This window comes from Pseudonaja textilis, chromosome Z (assembly GCF_049901715.1).
Source record: "Pseudonaja textilis isolate UNSWEBS1 chromosome Z, rPseTex1.2, whole genome shotgun sequence".
Lineage (NCBI taxonomy): Eukaryota > Metazoa > Chordata > Lepidosauria > Squamata > Elapidae > Pseudonaja > Pseudonaja textilis.
In genome coordinates, this window is record NC_142008.1 from 118,765,560 (window position 1) to 118,788,333 (window position 22,774).

Here is a 22,774-nt window from a genome sequence, read left to right on the forward strand (position 1 = left end):
TCCATCCATGAATTTGGTACTTTTGTATCAATCAATACTTCATTATAGACTTCCAAACATTGGTAGGCCTAAAATATCTTGTAAACATTTCGTAAAATTCTGCCCGCAGCCAATCTGGTTCTGGTGTTTTATTATTCTTTTGTCTCTTGACCACTTGATATTTATTCATTTAACATAGTTTTTATTTTTTACGTTTTCTGGTACTTTTGGTAATTCTGCTTTTTCCACATATTGTTTAATTTTCTCTTCTGAAACTTTTTCTTGCTCATACACCTTTTCATAATAATATTGACTCATTATTTTCCCCCTCATTTTTGTAGTATAAAGTCCCTTTCTGATGTACCGGCCTATGTATCAATTTCTTTTCTTTCTCCATTTTCAATTTATATGCCAACCATCTTCCTGGCTTATTTGCATTTTTTAAAAAAAGTTACGTTTAGCTTTCTGAGACCACAGGACCTTCTGCTAGGGAGAAAGGGAGAGAGAGTGTGAAATGGAATGGAAAAGTGAATGAGATAGTTGAACTGGGGCAACTAGCTGGGAAGTCACTGAGCAAAGCCCTATGAAAGGAAGGGGCCCTAACCTCTGGAAGCAAGCAGAGGCTTTTTAGGACTTTCCTGAGACCTAAAACTGTGAGCAAGGAAAAATCCAGTAACAGGAGGTAGCCATACTCACTGTAGGGACTAGTGGAGTCTTCCAAGACCAGTGGTGGGATTCAACTTTTTTTACTACTGGTTCTGTGGGTGTGGCTTGGTGGGCATGGCAGGGAAAGGATACTGTAAAATCTCCAGGCAGAGGTGATATTTGTCGGTTCTCTGAACTACTCAAAATTTCTGCTACCAATTCTCCAGAACTGTTCAGAACCTGCTGAATACCATCAGCAGCTGAATACCATCTCTGTCCCAGACCCTTTTTTGCCTGAAAACTGCTAGGCAGAAGACTCCCTACAGGAGATATCCATACTCTGATAAGGAACCAGAGTCCTCCCAGATCCCTTTTGCTCCAAAAACTGCTGGCAGGGCAGTTGTCTCACTTGGAAACTCAGTTCGCTGGGACCCAGCAGAGCCAAATTGAACCCCTACATTGGAGGGGAAAACATGTAATGCTATAGCTCAAGGGTCATGGTTGGTTCCTCAATGCTTTTTTTAAAAAAAAAAATACGTTTTATTTTTTCTTGTTTTTTACAAACATATCGTTGTGTGAACAATGTGGCAACAGATTTTTAGAACAAATATGACAATATTCTTCATATTTATTACAAATGACAATTTTAATATTGATACATATATTTTGTTAAATTGTAATCTTTCATTCTTTGATTATTCATCATTTCAATATCTTATTTTTGTGTCAATCTCCATATTCTGAATATCCCTCTTTTAACTACAAATAACATATTATTAATCATGTTTGTGGTGTTTAACAGACTTATATAATTCTAATAAAAATTCACCAATTTATATTGGGTTATAATCTTCCATTATTTATACCCTTTCTGATTTTTAACTATGCCACTATTATATTTAAAAAATATCCCCTTTCTACTCACATTTTTCAACTTGTTTATTACAAATAAAATAGTATTCATCATATTTACATTGGACAAGTTATATAACTCTAATAATAGTACAGTTGTTTTATTAAGTTACAATCTTTCATTATTATCTTGTATCAATATATTATTTTTGTTATTTTTATATCAAGCAAATTCTAGATGTCATTCCTCTTCCTTCAAATAAAATGTTAATATTCATATATATTACAGCAATCTTATATAAATTGGTTAATCATACACATATTTATGTTAAATTGTATTGTTATTTAATTATTCCATATCACATGTTCAAAATTACTCTCATTCAAATTCTAAATTCCCTTGTGATTAATTCATGTTACAATGAAAAAATTATATTCCCTTAACAAAATAGAATAAAATACTTTTATTGGCCAAGTGTGATTAGACACACAAGGAATTTGTCTTGGTGTAAATACTCTCAGTATACATAAAGAAAAGATACATTCATTAAAAATCAAGAATCATAACGTGCAACACTTAATGATGGTCATAGCCTACAATCAACAATCAAATCATACTAGTACACAGTCAATATAAATTGTAAGGATACAAGCGACAAAGTTACAGTCCTACAATCACATGTGGGAGGGGATGGGTGATAAGGAGTGATGAGAAGATTAACAGTAATAGTAGTGCACACTTTGTAAATAGTTGAACAGTGTTGAAGGAATTATTTGTTTAGCAGAGTGATGGCTTTCAGGAAAAAAAAAACTGTTCTTGTGTCTTGTTCTGGTGTTTTGAGGGAAGGAATTGAAACAGCATCGTTTTGAGGGAAGGAATTGAAACAGTTTATGTCCGGGATGTGAGGGGTCTGTAAATATTTTCACAGCCCTCTTTTTGACTTGTGCAGTATGAGGGCAGATGGGTAGTAATTGTTTTTTCTGCAGTCCTAATTATCCTCTGAAGTCTGTGTCTGTCCTGTTGGGTTGCAGAACCAAACCAGACAGTTATAGAGGTTAATCCTCCTTTCTCTAATTTCTAGCCCTTTTTAAATTATCCATCATCTCTCACTCACAATAAAACTTGGATTATTCATTTCTTAGCTTGTCTCCTGTATTCCTCTCATGGATCTTTACCTCTAAATGCTAACACTTTTTGTCCCATCCTCTCAGACATTTCTCCCTTTTCTACCCAGTTTACTTGTCTCATTTTCAAGTTATCTATGTTTACCCCGTCTCTCTCCTTGCAATTCCAATTCCTGTTTAACTTCACTTAAAATATTATCCCTTGGTTTATATCATCAATCATTATCATTTTTATTTTTATCTCCATCTTATCATTTATTTTTTATTTGTTGTTTTGCCTGTTGTACTTTTCAAACTGCTCTTTCTATTAACTCTTCCTCTTCCTGGACATCCTGTTTCTCTTTGTTATTTGTGTCCTAATTTCCAGGTCTACGTTCATGCTTTGTGTTTTATTTAATATCTCCTCACATCTTCTTGTCAAAGTCTCCTTCATATTCTAAATATCCAATGTGATTTCTTCCCAAATTCCATTCATCTTTGTTTTGTTTCCTTTATTTGTTTTTGTCCAATAATCCAACAACCTTTTATCCAAGCCAAAGTCACTTCTCAAACAAAGAATCCAATGTCCAATGTCCAGGAGTCTTTGTATCCCCAAGTTAGTCAATCTGTTCTAGATAATTCAAAAATAAAATCAGTCTATATTGAAACTTTCAGGGGTCTTTTTAATGGTAAAGTTTTCCTTATTCTCCTTTTTGAGTCTTCCAAAGCCAGGCCTTTACCAAGGTTTTGGGAATATATTTTGCCTTTCTTTGATAGCAGGTAGTGCCCTTGCATCAGTTTTCACTTTATCTTCCTTATTTCTTATTTGATTTTACCATTTTCTCCAAAATGCAAATATATCAACTTTTTATATAAGTGGTTCCAGCAATTTACAATGCCTATCCACAGCCAGCATTTGTCCAAATAAAAAGTCAAGTTTTCTGTATTTTTAGCAAATTTTCTTTTTTCCTCCTTTTACTTCCATTTTAAAAATCTAGAAATTTTACTCACTGTGCTGAGACACTACAACTTTAAAGTAATTTCTGAGTCACTCTTTTTCTTGGAGTTGCACTTTAAATATAAAGGATTCTTCCCACCTAGTTCCAAACACTGTTCACTGGCTCCACTCCAGCACTTTTCTTAGGTTGAAGCTGTCTCTGGCTGCGTGGGAGCCATTTTTGCTGCCTCTTCTTCCTGGCATGGCACAGAGGGGAAAGAAAGCCCTAGGGCTCTACAGGGGAGTGCATTCTCCCCTGGAACCTTACACAATGCCCCTCCTTTTCTTCAACCACCGCTCCAGGGCATTTTTGACTTTTTTCAGAGCCCAAAAGCAAGAAACCACCAATGCAGGGATGGAGAGCTCCATTCTCTTGTGACTTGTATCACCGTGACATCACTCCCGGTTTTCACCGGAAAGACTTGCTCGGTGTCTGGGACTAAACAAGGCAGTTGCCTGTCCAGGTGGGCATGAAAAAAGAAAAAGAAAAAAGGTTGTGTTAGAAGTGGGCTTTGCTCAGGGATAAAACTGGAAAACCAATTTGGCTAAATAAAGGTACTTAAAAGAAAAGGGAAATATATAAATAGGAATATTGGGGTGTGTGTGTGTTTCTTTTGCTTCTTTTGATTTGGTTTTTTTTTCTCTTCCTGTCTTCCATGCAACCATGGGGTATGTTTGTTAAGATTTTTGCATTCCCTAATTTAACTGAGATTTAAGGTGGGAATGAACAGTATGTGTAAAACCTTAGAATTCTGTTTCCCTTTTCTGTTTTGTTTTTCTGGTCTTTGTGTGTATTTGTGTGTGTAAGTCTTTGAGTGTCCTTGAGGTAATTGTAACTGTTAAATGTCCTGGATCCCTAAAGATATGAACTTTAAATTGTTGGAAAAGAATTGGGAGCACTGAAGAGAAAGGGAAAAAAAGCCTTCATTCTATTAGTTTGGCCAGCTAGACAGAGTAAAGACCACTAAGTTCAGTTTCCTTTCCTCTCTGTGCTTTTAAGAAAAGCCCAGGATTATGAGCAAATGTTTTAAGTTACTTTACAGGAAAAGTTTCATCCTTGCATTTACTGTGTGTTTAAATGATTTCATCTGTCCATCCTTTTCCTGAAGCATGTGAATCCAGTTTTTTTTCCCTTTCTCATCTGTTTCCAGTTTGTTGAAACTGATTTATCTCTTTAGTAACTATAATACTGATGTGTTGCTGTTGTTTTCCTCAAACCCTACCTGCAAGCTATCTACTCCACTTCTGTCATCTCTTATCCTGCAAGCAATGCCTTTCCTGGGAGGATTACCCACAAAAGGGGGAGGAATCTTTGTTCTTATTTCTTTCAGCTCTGCAACATGTGGAGACATTTCATCCATTGGAGCCAGTAATTGGGTTTGGATCCAGCCCTCCATTAGAAAGTCATCACAGCAACCAAAGTAGAGCAGGCCTTCCCAAGCCTGACTGACTACCCATACCACCAGGCCAAGCTTAATGCCACCCAGAGATATGAAGGAAAGTAAATTGACACAAACCAGTAAAAGACTAAATGGCTCTTTTCAATCCCCAGAAGAAGCTGGAAAGATTATGGAGGGAGGGTGGAAATTTTTTGTTTCATTTATATTTTAATCAGTTTAATATACTCATGTAAGGATTGTATTTGAGAGTGGTTGCCACACCAAGTTCTAAACACCTTGTACTTCTGTCTGATGGGAGGGAAAATTATCCAGCATGTTTGTATTGTAAAAATAGCTGCATACACAAGCACACATTCAGAATTAAACAGAGGTTATCATTTTCACCTACCCCCACACAAAGCTGCTCATAGTTTTTTGGCTGCTCCTAGCTCCTTTTTGTGCATTTTTTTGCTTTGTGGCACTAAGGACCAAGTAATCATATCACCCTGCTAATCCTATGGGGGAGGGGGTATCCCCCTCTGGCAATCTCTTCTCTTGAAGAAATAGCAGAAAAAAGTTCTCCAAACCCCAAGTCCTGACTGTGACTTACATGATACAGCCCAGTTTCCAAGTAAAGCAGGATGTGTTGCACTGGTGGTCTCATGAGTATGTGTCCAGGGTTCATTGTGTGCAGTTTCAAAAATACTAAATAGCCTGGATTGCATATTGGCTGACTTCAATCTGGCCTCACAAACCCTGGAAACTAAGAGCTAGGGCAGGTTTAGTAACCATCTCTTGGAAATGGGCAGCCTGTAATTTAAAGGAAAACCATGGATGTGAAGAACTTTGGGATTTGTGCTTACTTGAAACCTGACTGTAAGATCACAGAAAGTGCATTAAACACCTGAAAATAATTGGCATGGAAAATTGAATACTATACATTTCTTTCTAAGAACTTTTCCCCTGGCTGCTAGACCTTTGTGGTTGAAAGTTTTTGCAAGCCACTGAAAGAATCCAAAGAATTTTCTCTATCAATGCTTTCCCATTTGCATCAAAAACATTAAAAGCACCAATCAAGACTCCCTGATTTGATCAATTTTTAATCCTTTGCCAATAATATGTATGTTTGACCCACATATTTTGACAAAAAGGGGGGATATTGTAGAAAGTTAGCACCTACTCCTCTCCTAGGAGAATGAAATATTCTAAAAAATATTAAAAGGCAGAATATTATATTTCTCTGGATGAGAAAAGTAGAAACGTGTTTTTAAAGACAAAGCAGCTTCCTGCAGCTCCTGTCCCACCTTCAGCTTCAGGGTAATGGGATTAAGACATGGTCCTCAGGACATAATAAAATTGCCTGTAAATTTGTTTCCAGAACATTTGCCATGGAATGGTTGAGCACTCTTCTTTTGGGAACCACTGAAGGAATCCTTTTCTACTGCCTCTTATCAATGCCTTCCCCTTTGCATCAGAAAAATTAAAAGTACCCATCGAGTCTCCCTGATCAGATCAATTTTTAATTTTTTCCCTAGAAAAATGTTTTGCCAAAAAAGAGGGGGATAGTTGGAAGTAATTCATTATTTAAAAATATATATAAAATAAATACAACAATTTTGTATATTTTTTTCTTATAGATAGCATTCCTTCTATTTATTTTTTTCAGCAATTTCTCTTTGCCAGTAATATCATGTGCTGAGCTAATTTCTCTTTGTGAGTTGCTGTCTTTGGTTGAGGTCTGGCCGCAAAACAATGATGTAGCACTTTGGCAGAAATATGCATCCCAATAATGCAGTGCTGGAGGATAAGATGGAGAAGATCTCCACAACTATCATGGCTTTTCCTTTTGCACTCAGATAGGCTGGAAAGAAGGAGATCCACACACTGCAAAAGGCCAACATGCTGAAGGTGATGAACTTAGCTTCATTAAAGCTGTGGGGTAATTTACGGGCAAAAAAAGCCACAATAAAGCTGGCAAAAGCCATGATACCCATGTAGCCCAAAAAACAATAAAAAAAGAAAGCTGAGCCTTCATTGCACTGTAAAATCATTTCTTGGAGCTCTGATTTCATGTCCAACTCAGGAAATGGGGGAGATGTCAACAACCAAAGAATACAAAGACACACTTGGAAGAGAGAACAGGAAAAGACAATACAAAAAGCCAATCTATTCCCCACCCATCTCCTCATGTGCGATCCTGGTTTAGTGGCCATGAAGGCAACAACCACGGTGATGGTTTTGGCCAGTACACTAGAAATGGCCACTGAGAAGGTGATGCCAAACATTGATTGTCGGAGAAGGCAGGTCACTTTGCCAGGCTGGCTGAGGAAGAACAAAGAGGAGAGAAAACAGAGCAGAAGAGAGACGAGGAGGATGTAGCTTATGGACCGGTTGTTGGCTTTGACAATGGGAGTATTCCTGTGCTTAATAAATATTCCAAGTATCCATGATGTCAACAAGAAGAAAGAAAGAGCTGCTGAGGCTAAACCAATTCCTAAGGGTTCTTCAAAAGTTAGAAAGACCAGCAGTTTCAGGATACATCCATTCTTTTTTTTATTTGGATAATGATCTTCTGAACATTCAAAACAACCTTCCACATCTGGAAAGAAAATCAAGGATGTTTTTTTCATCTTGGCATTTCATATTATTGAGGGGTGCTTGGTACTCTCTGATCTTACTTGTTTCCCTGCAGACATTTCATTACCCTAGCTAGGGAATACTGTGGGTCCCATCCCCTAGGGAGATACTCCTGGTGGGACCCAGAAGAAAGTCCTTCTCTGTGGTGGCTCTCTCTCTTTGGAACATCATTTCCCAAGAGATTGGAATGGCTCCCACTCTAATACTCTTCTGGAGGCGTGGTTATGCCAGCAGGCCTGAGGAACCCAGAGTGGGATAGAGCCCATTAAATGGCTCATGTGATCTGCTGTCACTAGGGTAGGGGGATTTTATCATCTTATCTTATCTTATCTTTATTGTTTTTATTGTTTTAAATAAGATTTTATATTCTGTAAGCTGCCTTGAGTTACCATGTGCAACTAGGTGGCAATATAAATTAAATAAACAAACAAATAAATAAACAAAATCATCAGTGCTAGTAAGGAATACTGTTTGCTCTCAGTTTATATTCTACTGTCTTGCCTGTCTGTGTGGGAGGAGAAAGTCTTAGAGATTCTTTAGTTGGGCTCTTTATTGATGGCTCTTTGGCAGTTTCTTGATTGGGATTTTGTTTACTTGATTGCTGGTCTGAACTTAACCTTGGAGTTAAGGAATGCTGATCCTGAATACTGATTACTGGTGGAGAGCTGCTGGGGTCTCTTTGTTCTCTTTTTGGGCCGGATGAATGTGTCTTTTGCATAGTCTATAGATGTTCTTAATGTCTTTGTGTCTTTTGATGACTGATTTGTCATAGTGCCAGGCTTCTAGAAATCCCCTGGCATTTTTGGAATTGGTCATGTCTAGGATTATCCTTTATTTGTATTCCATTTATTGAATATCCCCCTATTAATTTCATGCAATCAATTAATTTACTAAAATTTGCTTAAGACTAATAAAGATAGTAGAATTCCTAGCCTACCATTCTTATCTGAAATCTTCCCTTCTGGACATGGAACACAGTCATAGCAGCAGAACTGATCCCCCTCAATTCCTTTCTTCCGAGATCCAGGGAAACAAGGGTTATTGCAACGAGAAAGTGGAAGAACCTGATGATAAGCATAGAATATTTTGAAATTGGAGATATTTAACAGAGTTTGTATTTTTTCTCCTTTATGGAAGGGAATTATTTTTTATTTTCCAAGGAAACTAAATTTATCTATTTCATCCAGTCTGTTCTATCTCCTTCAGTCAGAGCAATTTAATAGCCATCCATTGCATCACCAAGCAAACTTCAACCAAATTTAGCACACAGACAACTTACACAATTACCCCTGCATGGGATTTGTTGAGCTAATTTCCTGTTAGGAGAATGAGCACACACAGGGAGAGGTAGTGAGAGTGGTAAAGAATAACACACAACCAGAACATAGATACACTGCACAGAAAAATGTAGGTTTTTACTTCCAGTAAATGGTTAAACAAAGTTCAAATAAGCAGTCCAAGTCATTAACAGTTAAAGCAGTCAGTTTTCAGTCCAGGGATAATCCAAATATCAAAGTCCAGTATCAAAAACAGTTCAGTAACACAGGGGTCCCCAACCACCGGGCTGCGGACTGGTACCGGTCTGTGGACCATTTTCTACCGGGCCGCCGGTTTGCTGGGCGCCGCCATCTTGTTTGACGAGAAAGTGCTTCTGGGTGAGCTTTTCCGGTTGGAAAGTGGTGTTTGGGTCCTGAAGGAATCCTCGCGCCTTAGTTTCATTGAAGGGGGGGGCTTCGAATGAAACTAAGGTGCGAGGATTCTTGCAGCACCCAAGGCAAGGCGAGCCAAGCGGCCATCCCAAAGCAAAGCCCATTGACAAAGGTACAAAGGAGGAGTTGAAGGTGGCGGGGAGAAGCGAGGGATGGCTGGCTGGCCAGTTGCTCGGCTCACCTTGACTTGTCATGTGTGCTGATGCCGATACCGGGCCGCAAATCATTTTGTGATGCCAGTACCGGGCCGTGGCACAAAAAAGGTTGGGGACCACTGCAGTAACAGACTTACCTCAAATCCAACTATGATCAACAACAGTAAATAGGAATGGCAACACTCTCCAGAACAACAGAACAACCCAGGTTTTTGGCTCCATTTTATGACCATTTGAAGAACCACACCCAATTACCATTTTAGCATTCCGTTAAAGAGACAGTATTAAAATGTCTATCCTGGTTTATATACTTTCAAACCCAACTGCTAGGTTGACTTACATTCCTAACATGCTCCCCTTTGGGTAGGACAATATATACAACCTTACATTCTAAGTCCATAATCCTCACAGCAAGCCCTATGCTTTACAGAGCCTAGGGCTTTTGTAAAATGATCTGCAATGTTATTTTCTAATGTACAGTATTCCAGCTTAATCATCTTACTGTGCACACATTGTCTCACATTTAAATATCTTAAATCTGTGTGTTTTGATCTTGTCTTAACAGCAAGATTTGAAGCCATCTGTGTTGCTGATTGGTTGTCTTCATAAACAACAATAGAATATGTTACATGAATTCCCATATCAATTAATAGTTGCTCAATAAACTCAATCTGTACATAATAAAGATAAACATGAGAATTCAGCCTCCATTGTTGACAAACTTAGATGTTTCTGTTGAATAGACATCCATCCAATTAACACCTTTCCCAGTAATAACGTGTTTCTCATATAATAAGGCTGGGTCTTTTTTTTTTTTTTTGAGCCCTGAAAAAATGTCTAGGCCGTCTTTTCGGGGGTGACTTAATTCCCCCCCTTGCATCTTTGGGTGGGTGGTGATGGCTTGGATGTTGACCTCGGCATTGGTGGGGCACTTCGTATCGGGGTCAATGCAGGCAGTACCATATCCAGGTGTACAACAAAAGTACTTCCTAATGGGGAATTCCGGTTTGTCAGGCTTCAGAGGTGGCAGGAATTCGGGTTTGTGCATGATCCCTGCCACACTCGCTGCTGGAGTGCCTCCGATCCAGCTGGATTTGGAGGCTATTAGTTATCCTGTAGGGATAACTGAAGAGAGGGGAGATCAGGGCAGGGGTCTGGGAGCATTGCAACCCCCTTCCTCAGCCAGCTTAACTCCCTTTTCCAAAGGCAGTGGAGGGGCAGTCAGCAATGACTGCCACAAACAACCTCTGAGCTGGACAGGTTTTGTGCAGGAGGAAGTTGAGAAAGTGAAAGTTTTTGGCTGAACCAGGACAACAAGCAACATTTGAATACCCTGGAACTTTGGCTCTTTAAGTGATACATTGTTTCCCAGAAGATCATAAAGCTGCGGTTGAAAGGGAAAGGGAAAAAATTTTTCTCCTCACTTTCCTTCCCTACAGAGATAGCAGATGGAAATCAGAAATACCCACGTTGACAGCAGAAGGTAACTAACTTTAAAAATTAAAGCCAAGGGAACATTAGGTTTCTAAACACTGACATTTAAAAATTAAAATCTTTTTGGGAGAAGGGAGGAGCTTGCGCCATGACGATACGGTCTGCAATCGAGCTCCAAACGGACCTATGCTGTCCCGTGAAGAGCGTACCCTGAGGACTCCGGGGATATCGCAAAATCCCTGGAAGACCCGGGTGAAGCTCTTTTTGCTGGCGGCGGAGAGGCAGCCCCCATGCTGCTGAAGTCGGGGCGGCTCCAGAAAGAACGGGTCTGAGAGAGAGTTTGTCGGTTGGGTGAGAAACTTTTTTTTATTTAATTTTTTTGAGTTTGGAAAGTTCGCTCTGTTTAATAGAAATCTGTGTGATTTTTTTTTTTTGACAAAACTGAGTAAGCGGCATTTTTTTTTTTTTTAAGGGAGGCGTCAAAGAGAGAATTTATTTGCTTTTTTTTTTTTTTTGCTTCCGGACTTCATTGTTATTTATGGATAACTGGACTGTTCCTTTTTATATTTATATGTTGTATTCTTCCTTTGGATTTTTCATTTTTAGGCTAGAGGCTCCCTTTGTTTATTTTTATTTTTATTTTTTTTTGCTTTTATATGTTTGTGTATTCCTTGCTGGCTTTTCTTCTTTTTTATGCTGTTCAGAGAGGGAGGGGGGGAAAGTGAGAACTAAGAAACTTTGTAACACTGCCAACTAGAGGCTTGGAAACATTTTATTTGAACTGTGAAAAGACGAAATACTTCTCCCCAAGGACATCTTCTGATAAGATAGAGGAAAGCGCTTTGTAGAATATTATTACAGGTGTCTTTCTGGATATTTATGGCTTAGCTTTGAAGCTTGTGGGAAAGAGAAGGAGTCATAATTAGAGCCTTGGACAATTAAATAGAGTGCAGTGTATTGCTGTTTACTTTCTTTCTCTAATTCTTTTTTTTAGTTCCGCCACCCCCTCCACCAGCATTAAGGTCTTTATTTTTATTTTTAAGTTTGATTTATTTTCAAAGGGAAGCCTCTGAATTTTTTCTATTTTTACTTTATTTTGACTTATTTTACTTTATTTTTCCTCCTTTCTATTTGGATTCTGCTTTTTCTTTTTTAATGCATATCAATGGACTATTTCTTTTTTCTTTTTTCAATTTAGGTTTTTTTCTTTCTTTTTTGCTGGATTAAGGTGTGGAATTTGAAGAAATTTATTCCTCTTGTTTTTTGTTTTGTTTTTCCCCTCTTTTTCTCTTTTCCTTCTTTTTGGCTTTGACTTTGTTTATTGTTCTACTGGGTTTTTATTTTTATTTTTATGCTCTTTTGTGGACTATTTTTTTTTTAATTGGATTAAGGTCAGGAAGAATTTGAAGAATTTTTTCTTTTTGCTCTTTTCCTTTTTCTTTTTCATGTTTTTCTTCTTTTTTTCTCATTATTGATTCTTTTTTTATTATTGGCCTTTTCATTTTGGATTATAATTGGCTACGCTTTTTGGATTAAAATTTGAAAGAATTTGAAGAGCTGGAACCATTTAAAATGAGTAAGAAATTTATATCTTCGGGTGCTTCTATGTCTACCTCTGCCTCCCCACCATCTGGACAGCGTTCAATTCAGACAATGTTAAAGTAAGATAAAGAAAAGAACAAGAAAGAGCATCTTTTCAGATGATTATGCAAGGAATTTAAGATCTTAAGGTAAAAATAGATACCATTGAACAAAGAACAGGGAGGACGGAGGAAAAAGTGGAAAGTATTCAACAGATGATGACAAAATATGAGGAGAGACTTCAAAAAGTCGAAGAAGGGGACAAACGAAGAGAGGAGAAGATTGGAAATATTGATAATAGACTAACAGTGATTGAACAAGAAAAAAGTGGGATGTTGAAGTGGGAGTTGGATAGATCAGAATTCTATCTTAGATTTCAAAATATAGAAGAAGAAAAAGGACAAGATTTAGCTGCGATAATGGTAGGAATCTTGGCGGATGCGTTGGAGATAACAGAAGAGAAGATGATGGATGGAATAGATGAGATATATCGAGTTTTTACAAGATATGCGATGAGAAATAATCTGCCCAGAGAAGTCCATATTAGATTTACTAAAAATCCATGAAGACACAAATTTTACAAGTGGCAAGAGAGAAGATATTGAAATACAAGGTAAAGAAATCTTGGTTTTAAAACAAATACCTAGAAGAGTGAGAGAGATGAGAAGAGAATATCGATTCTGACCAAAAATGTTATTGAAAAAGGTGTCTTACAGATGGCTGATCCCAGAAGGATTGATGTTTACGTGGCAGGAACAGAGGCATAGAATTGATTCAATCGAGAAAGCAGAACTGTTCTACGCAGAAGTCTTTGGAGAGAGAGAAGGAGAGGCAGAAAAGGAGGTCCCATTAACTGTGAATCCCAAGAGGAACAAGTGGAGATTGGAAAAGAAGAAGGTGCAGTAGGCGGACAAGTAGATATTAAAGATCGGCGTGAATTAAGACCCACGAGAGTGGTTAAATCTAAATATAAAATATAATCATGGAAGAGAAAAAACTGATTACAATGAATATAAATGGACTGAATTCAGCTGCTAAGAGAAAGGAAGATTTTCCATAAATTAAAGAAACTAAAGTTTGATATAATTTGTCTACAAGAAGTACCACATATTAAAAAGCAACATGAACAATTGTTATTACAACCAAAACTAGGAAATTGTTTACCTCTTTGACTCAATGTAAGAAAAGAGGGTGGTCTTATATATTAAAGAGGTTATTCCAGCTAAAATGATTTATACAGATGACGATGGGAGAATATTAATGGTGGAAATAATGGACAATAATAGAAAGATACTTTTGATTGCAATTTATGCCTCGAATGACAAACAGGAAGAATTCTATAAAAAATTACATACTAAGATGGCTGGACTGGACTATGCTAATATAATTATGATGGGAGACTTTAATGGAATTGTGGATAATAAACTTGACTATATTGCAACAGCAGCAAAGTATAATAGAAAAACTCTTCCTAAATCCTTTTTTTTTAAATGACAGAGGAATTAACTCTAAAAGACATATGGAGAGAAAGAAATGTTAAACTTAAGCAATATACTTTCTATTCAAATAGACATTTATCATGGTCAGACTTGATATGATTTGGATTTCAACAGACTTAATATCTAGCGTTCAAGAAGTAAATATTGAAACAAGTACTTGGGCGGATCATAATCCATTGACAATTAAATGGAAGGGACAAAAAAAGATCGAGATGGACGTTAAACAATACTATTTTAAAGGAGAAAGAATTTACAGTGGATGGAGAAAGAACTGGCCTTTTTCTTTAAAGAAAATAGAAAAGAAGATACTTCAATACAGAATGTTTGGGATACAATGAAGGCTTATGCCAGAGGCTTGATAATAGACTATACAAGAAAAAAGAATATTAGGAAAAGGCAAGCTTTTAAAGCCTTGGAGGATGAATATAAAGGACTCGAAAAAGAACTGCAGAAAATGCCACAGAAAAAAAGATGTTAAATTGAAATTGGATATAATTAAACATAAAATGGACTTAATAGACAAAGAAGAACTGGCACAGAAAATTAGGAGTGCTAAACAGAATTATTTTGAAGATGCAAATAAGCCAGGTAGATGGTTAGCATACAAGCTGAGAAAGGAGAAAGAGTCAAGGAAAATATTGCAGTTAATAGATGACCAAGGTAAAACTTGTCATGGCAGCAAAGAGAGAAAAAAGAAATTATTTATGACTTCTACAAGCATCTGTATAAGAAAGAAGATATTGATGAGGAGAAAGTTAAACAATACTTGCAGAATGCAAATTTACCTAAGATACCTAAGGAGATTGAAGAAATGTTAGGAAGCAATATAACAATGATGGAGTTAAGCCAAGCACTTAAGAAACAAAATAATGGAAAGGCACCAGGTCCAGATGGGTTTCCTGTAGAATTTTATAAAACTTTTCAAGAATCATTGTGTATTCCACTGCTAGAAGTTATGAATGAAGTTATGCTAAAAAAGATAATACCTAAAACATGGTCAGAGGCTTATATTATACTTATTCCAAAAGAGGAGGTGGATTTACTTCAAATCAAGAATTATAGACCGATTTCATATTAAATGCAGATTATAAAATTTTCGCTTCAATTTTAGCAGAAAGACTTAAAAATATCTGAATAACTTTATCCATTCAGATCAAAATGGATTTTGCCAAAACGACAGATTAGAGACAATATGAGAGTAATTCTGGACACCTTGGAATATTATGAGGCCCATCCTGAAAAGCAAATGGCTTTGATATTTTTAGATGCTCAAAAGGCATTTGATAACGTAAATTGGAGATTTATGTTACTTTTAATGGAACAGATGGGCTTTGCTAGAAGATTTATTCAAGCAATAGAAGCAATTTACAATGAACAAACAGCTAAGGTAATGATGGAGGAGAACTCACAGATCCTATTAACATAAGAAAAGGCACAAGACAAGGTTGCCCTCTTTCTCCCTTGTTATTTGTATTGACTTTGGAAGTGTTGAATAGAAATATCAGAGAAGATAAAACTATAAAAGGAATGAAAATTAAAAGGAAGAATTTAAATTACAAGCTTTTGCAGATGACTTAGTCTTTATCCTGGAAGATCCTATAGAAACAGCCTTGAAGCTGTTGGAAAAGATAGAGAGCATATGGGGAGGTGGCCGGTCTGAAAATAAACAAAAGATAAAACAAAGATTTTGTCAAAGAATATGTTGCTGAGACAAAGAGAAGAACTGGCAGAATTGTTAAAAATTCAAGTTACAAATAAGGTTAAGTATTTGGGGATATACTTGGCGTCGAGATGTAGTACATTAAAGGAGAACAATTATATTAAACTTAAACAACAGATAGTTCAAGACTTGAAAAAATGGGAAAACCTACAATTGTTATTAATAGGAAGGATTTCAACAATTAAGATGAACATTCTACCCAGAATTTTATTTTTGTTTCAAACAATACCAATTAGGCTCGGAAAAGAATATTTTGAGGATTTAAATAAAATTGTTTTGAAGTATATATGGCAAGGCAAGAAAGCAAGGATAAAGTTAAAGCTTTTACAGGATGCTAGATTTAGAGGAGGGTTTGGCCTGCCTAATTGGGAGTTGTACTACCAAGCTGCAAACTTGATGTGGGTTAAAGAATGGATAACATTAAGGAAAACTAGATTGTTGACATTAGAAGGTCATGATTTGTTGTTGGGTTGGCATGCATTTTTATGGTATAAAGGAACCAAAACACAGGGTATTTTAGAAGACATTATATACAGGAGTCTCTGTGGTTAAATTGGGGAAGACAAAAAAACAATGTTATTTGAAAATTCCAGTTTGGTTATCGACGATAGAAGCGTTTTCTTACCCTATAATTTATAAAAAGGAACAAACAGTTAGCTATGGGGAATTACTAGATGAAAAGGGTGAACTTAAATCGATACAAAAATTAGAGGAACAAGGTATACAGATGAATTGGTTTCATATTTGCAAATACATGCAAAGTATCATGAGGATTCCAAAACAGAGGGATTTTATGATAAACCAACTGATTTAGATAAGATTTTGATGGGTACTGATGAAAAGGTGATTAAAAAATTATATGGTTACTTATTGGAAATTAAGCTGGAGGAAGAACAAGTTAAGGAAACTATGATTGCTTGGGGAGGAATTTTGGATATGGGATTGATTTAGAGAAATGGCAGAATTTATGGTTGCAAAATTATAAAATGACAATGTCTACAGCCTATAAAGAAAATTTGTATAAGATGTTTTACAGGTGGCATTTTCCTCCGACAAGGATAGCAAGAATGTTCAAGAACAAATCCGAAAAATGCTGGAAATGTCATCAGAAACCTGGTTCATACTACCATATGTGGTGGACTTGTGAGGATGCTAGAAAATATTGGACTAAAATCCACATGTGGCTGGAAAAAATGACAAAGAAGCACATAGACTTGAAACCGGAGTTTTTTTTATTGGGAATCTTACCAGATGCTTATAGTAAAGAGTTGAAATATTTGATTGTAAATGTATTGACTGCGGCTAGGATTGTATTTGCAAAGAATTGGAAAAATGAGAAAATTCCATTACAGGAAGAAGTTATAAAGAAAATATTGGAATGTGCTGAGATGAGTAGATTGACTTTTGAAATCAGAGAGCAAGAAGATAAACAATTTTATATAATTTGGGATCCTTTCTATCAATGGCTGAATGATGAAATACAAAAATAGAATATTTGAAATGCTAGATAATAAGGAATAATATTGAATTTATTTTTCTTTTCTTATGCTTGGTATTGGATATTATACTTATATAATGGTTTCCTTTTTCCTTTTTCCTTTTTATTTTAGGATAGAACTGGCATGATTATATGATTTGTTTTAGAATAAATCATTTAAAATATAGTTATCTCACAAAGGCATGATCAAATAAAAGTGTAGTCAAACTTTTTCTTTTTTTTTAAATAATGATATGATGATTTATAAGTTTGTATTGACAATAAGAGTTATTATATAAGGTAATTGTAATTGTGACTATGAAGTGAACGCACAAAACTGATGAACCAACCGACTCACTGTTTGTATATAAATATGGGGGAGCTGATGTTTTTATGTTTTGTCTGTTTGTTTGTATGTTAAAAAACAATAAAAACTTTTATAAAAAAAAATAAAATAAAATATTTTTGCTATAAGTGGGAAGGAAGAGAGGTAAATGATTTATACCAAGACTTGTTGAAGGAGACTGCTTGGAGCTGATAAGATCAGAGATTAAATTGCAATAAAACTTCAAAAAATTACCTTGGAATTGTGTAATTGAATTCTACCCCAGGAAGAGAAAGTATTAAAAGAAGAAAGTATTAAATGAAACAGTTTGTGCTGATTTTGATCACTTGATGATTTTGGGACATTTGTAAACTATCTTTTGAAAGACTAAAAAAACATTTGGGTTGTTTAAACTTTTTTCACAATGGTATCTGTTGAAGAATTGAAAATTGAATTTGAAAAGTTAAAAGAAGAGGAACAAGAAGGCAAGGGCTCTTTTGGATCTATTTTTCTCTTCTTAGAAATGGTGATTTTTACTTATCAGGAAATGCAACAATAAGAAAGTTGGGGTGATGAAGAAGAAGCCATCTTTAATGGACATATAATTTTAATTGAGGAAGAAAAGGGAAAAAAGGAAAAGAAAATGGAGAATTTAAGTTCTAAAAAAACAACCAAGAAAGGGAAAAATAAGGTGAAAAATCGATATAGTGTCAGAAAGCAACAGAAAAGAGGGGATGTAGAGTTGTAATTGCAGAAAGGTCATTATTTTAATGGCAAAACTCAGATAATGAAGGTTCCAAAAACAAATACAACTCAGGCAAACAAAATCACTAATGCAAAGAAGGATTAGAGAGAGGAAGTAAACATGTGTTAGACTTTAACTAGAGATAGTTGTGTTAATTACTATGCTAAACAGTAACGAAAGTTGAGCAATAACCAAAGTTAACTAATGTTAGAGGATTACTAAAAATGTGTATAAATACAAGACTAGACTCCAATAAAGTGATCATGATTCATTTGATCATGATCAAACACCTCATCATTACAACAAGTGGCGCCCGAACAGGGACCCTCTTACTTCGTCCGGCAAGGATTTGGTGCACCTTCAACGCTTTGGGGTTTCTCAACCATTTTTTGGTTTCTGCAAGTATGGGGTCTTCACTTTCTGAGGAACAAAGGAAGCATGTACATGAATTAGGCTATTTGTTGAAGAAAAATAATACTCAGGTACCAGAGAAAAATCTCTTAAGGCTGGTCCAGGCGATTGCAGCTCAGTGCTTATGGTATCCAGAAGAGGGGTCTTTAAAATTAACTCATTGGGAACGTATAGGGAATACATTGCATTCTGAACCTAGAGCAGAAATAGAAGTTTTGCAGGTGTGGCATTTATGTAGATATGCAATTGAAAAATTTTGTCACAATGAACTTTCTCTTTTAACACCTCCACCTTCACCTTATACAAATGTTGTCATTGATCCTCCTTCTTCACCTGAATTTTATTCCATTCCTTCAGCTGTTGCAGATACAGGGCAAAAGCCTCCTGACTCTATTGTTCAGTCTTCTTTTCAGAAAATGGTTGAAAACTGTAAAAAGGATGCCTCTGTCTCGGGAACAGAACTTGCAGAATTACTGTGTGTTTGTCCAGTACAATATCATCCTGGTCAGGGGCCACAGCTTGGACTGCAAGTAGCAGAATGGGAGGGTCTGCCTTATCAGATCTTAGGAGAGTTAAAAAAAAAAAGGTAGGTACAGACTATGGGATTAATGGAAATTTTACAAGAGGACTTGTAGAAGGAATAAAAAATGGTTATACAAAGATTCCTGAAGATGGGAAGCAAATATTACCTGACTCCTCCAGCAGTCTATCTCACTCCTCCATAGCCACAGCTGGTAGTGTTGGGATTGATTTAATCACTCAAGAGGAAATTGAGTTTAAATTGGAAGTTAAAATAGTTTCATCTCAATTTAAAGGTTTTCTTCCTTCAGGATTAGTTGGCTTAATTTTGCCTTGTTCTTCTGCACACAAAAAGGGCTGTTTTGTTGTGCCTGGTGTAATAGATTCAGATTACACTGGTATCCTCATGATTCAGATTTGGGTGAATCTTCCTCAAATTCTTTCTTGTAATTCTTCTGTTGCTCAATTGTTTCTTCTTCTATATGAAAATCCATATCCTGGAATAGGTAATCGTGTGGATGCAGGATTTGGATCAACTTTTTTATCTGTAGGCTTATTTCGTCAGCTGAACTTCTCTCTTCTTAAATAAACAACCATTTCAAGGGTTATTGGACACTGGAGCAGATGTTACTGTCATCTCTTTACAATGGCCAGTACAGTGGCAAAAAACAAGTTTCTTCATTGGGGGAAATAGGAGGTTCTACAGCTGCTTGGCAGAGTGTTTAAGAAATTAATGTTACAAACATCTGCTGGTAAGTCTTTTTTCCTACAACCATACATTCTAGATATTCATACTAATATTTGGAGCCATGATATCTTTTCTCTTCTTAATGCTCATTTGATTCTTGATGAGGGCTCTTCTTCTTAAATGGCTCTGTTCTCTGCAGGTTTGTGTGGAACAATGGCCATTATCAAGGGAAAACTTGCTGCTTTACAACAATTGGTTCAAGAACAATTTGCTGTTGGTCATATAGAACTTTCTACTAGTCTTTGGAATACTCCTGTTTTTGTTATAAAAAAGAAAAATGGGAAATTTCGCCTCCTGCAGGATTTGGTCCTTTATAAAAACATGGGTCCCTTACAATGTGGTCTACCAAATCCTAACTTAATTCCTAATTTTTATAAATTATTGGTAGTGGATCTTAAAGACTGATTTTTTACTATACCTTTGCAGCCTCAAGACAAAGAAAAAATTGCATTTACTGTTCAAGTTTTTAATAATAGTATGCCTACAAAACGATATCATTGGTGAGTGTTGCCTCAGGGAATGCTTAATTCCCCTACACTTTGTCAATATTTCATGGATAATGCTCTTCAACCCTTTAGGAATAAATTTCCTTCTTATATGGATGATATATTGATAGCAGCCCCTGATTTTGATGAATCTAAATTGTTAAAAGAGTTAATGGATACTGTGGCACAACAGGGATTGTATATAGCCTCAGATAAAATCCAAAAGGTAGAACCTTATGCCTACTTAGGACATAGAATGTTGCATAATTGCTCCATTCCAATTCTTCCTGAATTACAAGTACAGAAATCAACTGGTGATATGTTGCCTTTATTTCAGTCTTTGAAGGGGGCACAAGCACCAGGAGATCTAGTTGTATTAACTGATCTTCAAAGAACATGCCTTCAAGAAATATTGAATAAGTTTAAGCATCGATATGTGGACAGGATAACATCCTTAACAATAGGACTTTGTTTAGCTATTCTTCCCACTGCACCCTTATCCATAGGATATCTTTATTCTAATGCCTCTCCACAAGCAGTCAACATTCATGAATGGATTAATTTGTCAGTTACTCTGCCTAGAAACATTTATCCTTATCAGTCTGCATTAGAGGATTTGATTATTAAAGGTCGTAACCGAGCTTTACATCTTACAGGACAGGATCTCAGCTTTCACTCGTACAAAAGTTGAACATGAACATTTGATGATGATTTCAGAATCATATCAGATAGCCTTTTTTCAATATGTGGGAGACTTATTGTATTCTTTACCCAAGGATCCTAGAATAGTGGTTACTACTACTTTAAATCTGGCCTTTTCTTCTATTTTTGTGCAAAATCCTATTTCTAAAGTTCTTAAAGTTTTTACTGATGGCTCACCAACAAGGGATGTGATCATCTGGCAGATTCAACAACAATGTTATTTTAAATTTACTGCCACGCAGGCTTCAGCTCAACGTGCTGAGCTGGCTGCTGTAATTTTACCTTTACAATTGTTCAATGACCAACCTATTAACTTGATTGTTGATACTCAATATGTGTATTTAGCTATGCAATCTCTTCCTTTTTCTTATTGTGCTCTCTCTTTGTATAAGAATTTGTTATCCTTGTTTTTATCTTTAAAGAATAGTTTGGAAACTCGCTTGTATTCCTTGTATGTAGAACACATTCGGAGTCATACTCTTTACTAATGCCTTGACTGAAGGAAATCAGAAGGCAGATGAATCCTTAAAGGATGTTGCATCTTTGTTTGTTGATCCTGTTGATAGCCATTCTTATTTTCATCAAAATGCCAAATCGTTTGCAAAGCAATTTAAAATTTCATTATCTCAAGCCTGGGATATTGTCTGTGCTTGTCCAGCTTGTCAGCAACTGGAAGTTTCCTTTCCAGTAGTGTCAACTCACGAGGAACCCAAGCTAATCAAATCTGGCAAATGGATGTAACTCAATTTTCAACTTTTAAGCCATACTGCTATCTTCACATGTCTATTGACACTCATTCACATTTCCTTTGGGTCACTGTTTTAAAACATGAACATACTTCAGATGTTATTTCTCATTGCCTATCCTATTTTGCTGTAATGGTTTGGCCTTCTCAGTTGAAAACTGATAATGGCCCAGCTTATATTAGTAAGGAATTTCAAACCTTTTGTCAGAAATGGAATATTACTTTAGTGCACGGAATTCCTTACAACTCTCAGGGTCAAGCTATAGTTGAGCGAGCTCATCGTACTTTTAAGACATTGCTTCAGAAACAATTACAATCTCATTGCTGTATATACTTGGCGTTATTTAACCTTTTTAGATTCTCTTGCAGACTCACCTGTTAATTTACATTTTTGAACCACTGAATCTTTAGCAAGGCCTTTGGTAAAGTATCGCCAAGCTCCAGATCCAACCTGGAAAGGCCCTACACTACTGATCACCTGGGGTCGCGGTTACGCTGCCAAGGAAGATCCTTCTTGTTATGTCCTGAGGACTCTAGGAGTTCTCACTCAGGTCCATTCACTTTGCGGGGGTGTTCTCCCCTTTACCCATTGGTTGGTTCTCCCCAGCAGCCAGCTATAAAAGCAGGCTGCGGGGTCCAACCAGTCGCTGATCGCTGCGAGCCAGTTCCAGGCGTGGCAAGCACGGTCAGCCCTTTCGCATAGTCTTTGAGGTAGGCAGGAGGTTTATGTTGGCGCCCGGAACGGCGCAGCTCTGGAACGCTGACTGTCCGCTCAGAGTCTGTCTGGGAAGGCAGAGCCGGGTGAGTGTCACCAACGTGCCCCTCGGTTCGGGCAGGCCCGGGACTCGTAGGGTTGGTCACTGGGGACGTGCTCCCGTAGACTGGATCGGGCTGGTCCACCGTCTGGGCGCTGCTGTCCGTGCTCG

At 36.7% G+C, this 22,774-nt stretch overlaps 1 protein-coding gene across 1 annotated transcript in view; it reads right to left on the reverse strand.

Annotated features, from left to right (window-relative positions):
- Window positions 1-6,656: 6,656 nt before the first annotated feature.
- LOC113451224 (vomeronasal type-2 receptor 26-like) overlaps window positions 6,657-22,774 on the reverse strand; it is a 30,976-nt gene continuing 14,858 nt past the window's right edge. The window contains exons 3-4 of the mRNA XM_026722597.2: window positions 8,531-8,657; window positions 6,657-7,555 (exon numbers count right to left, since the gene is read on the reverse strand). Of these exons, the coding sequence (XP_026578382.2) occupies window positions 6,657-7,555; window positions 8,531-8,657 (1,026 nt within the window). The remainder of the gene's footprint in view (window positions 7,556-8,530; window positions 8,658-22,774) is intronic.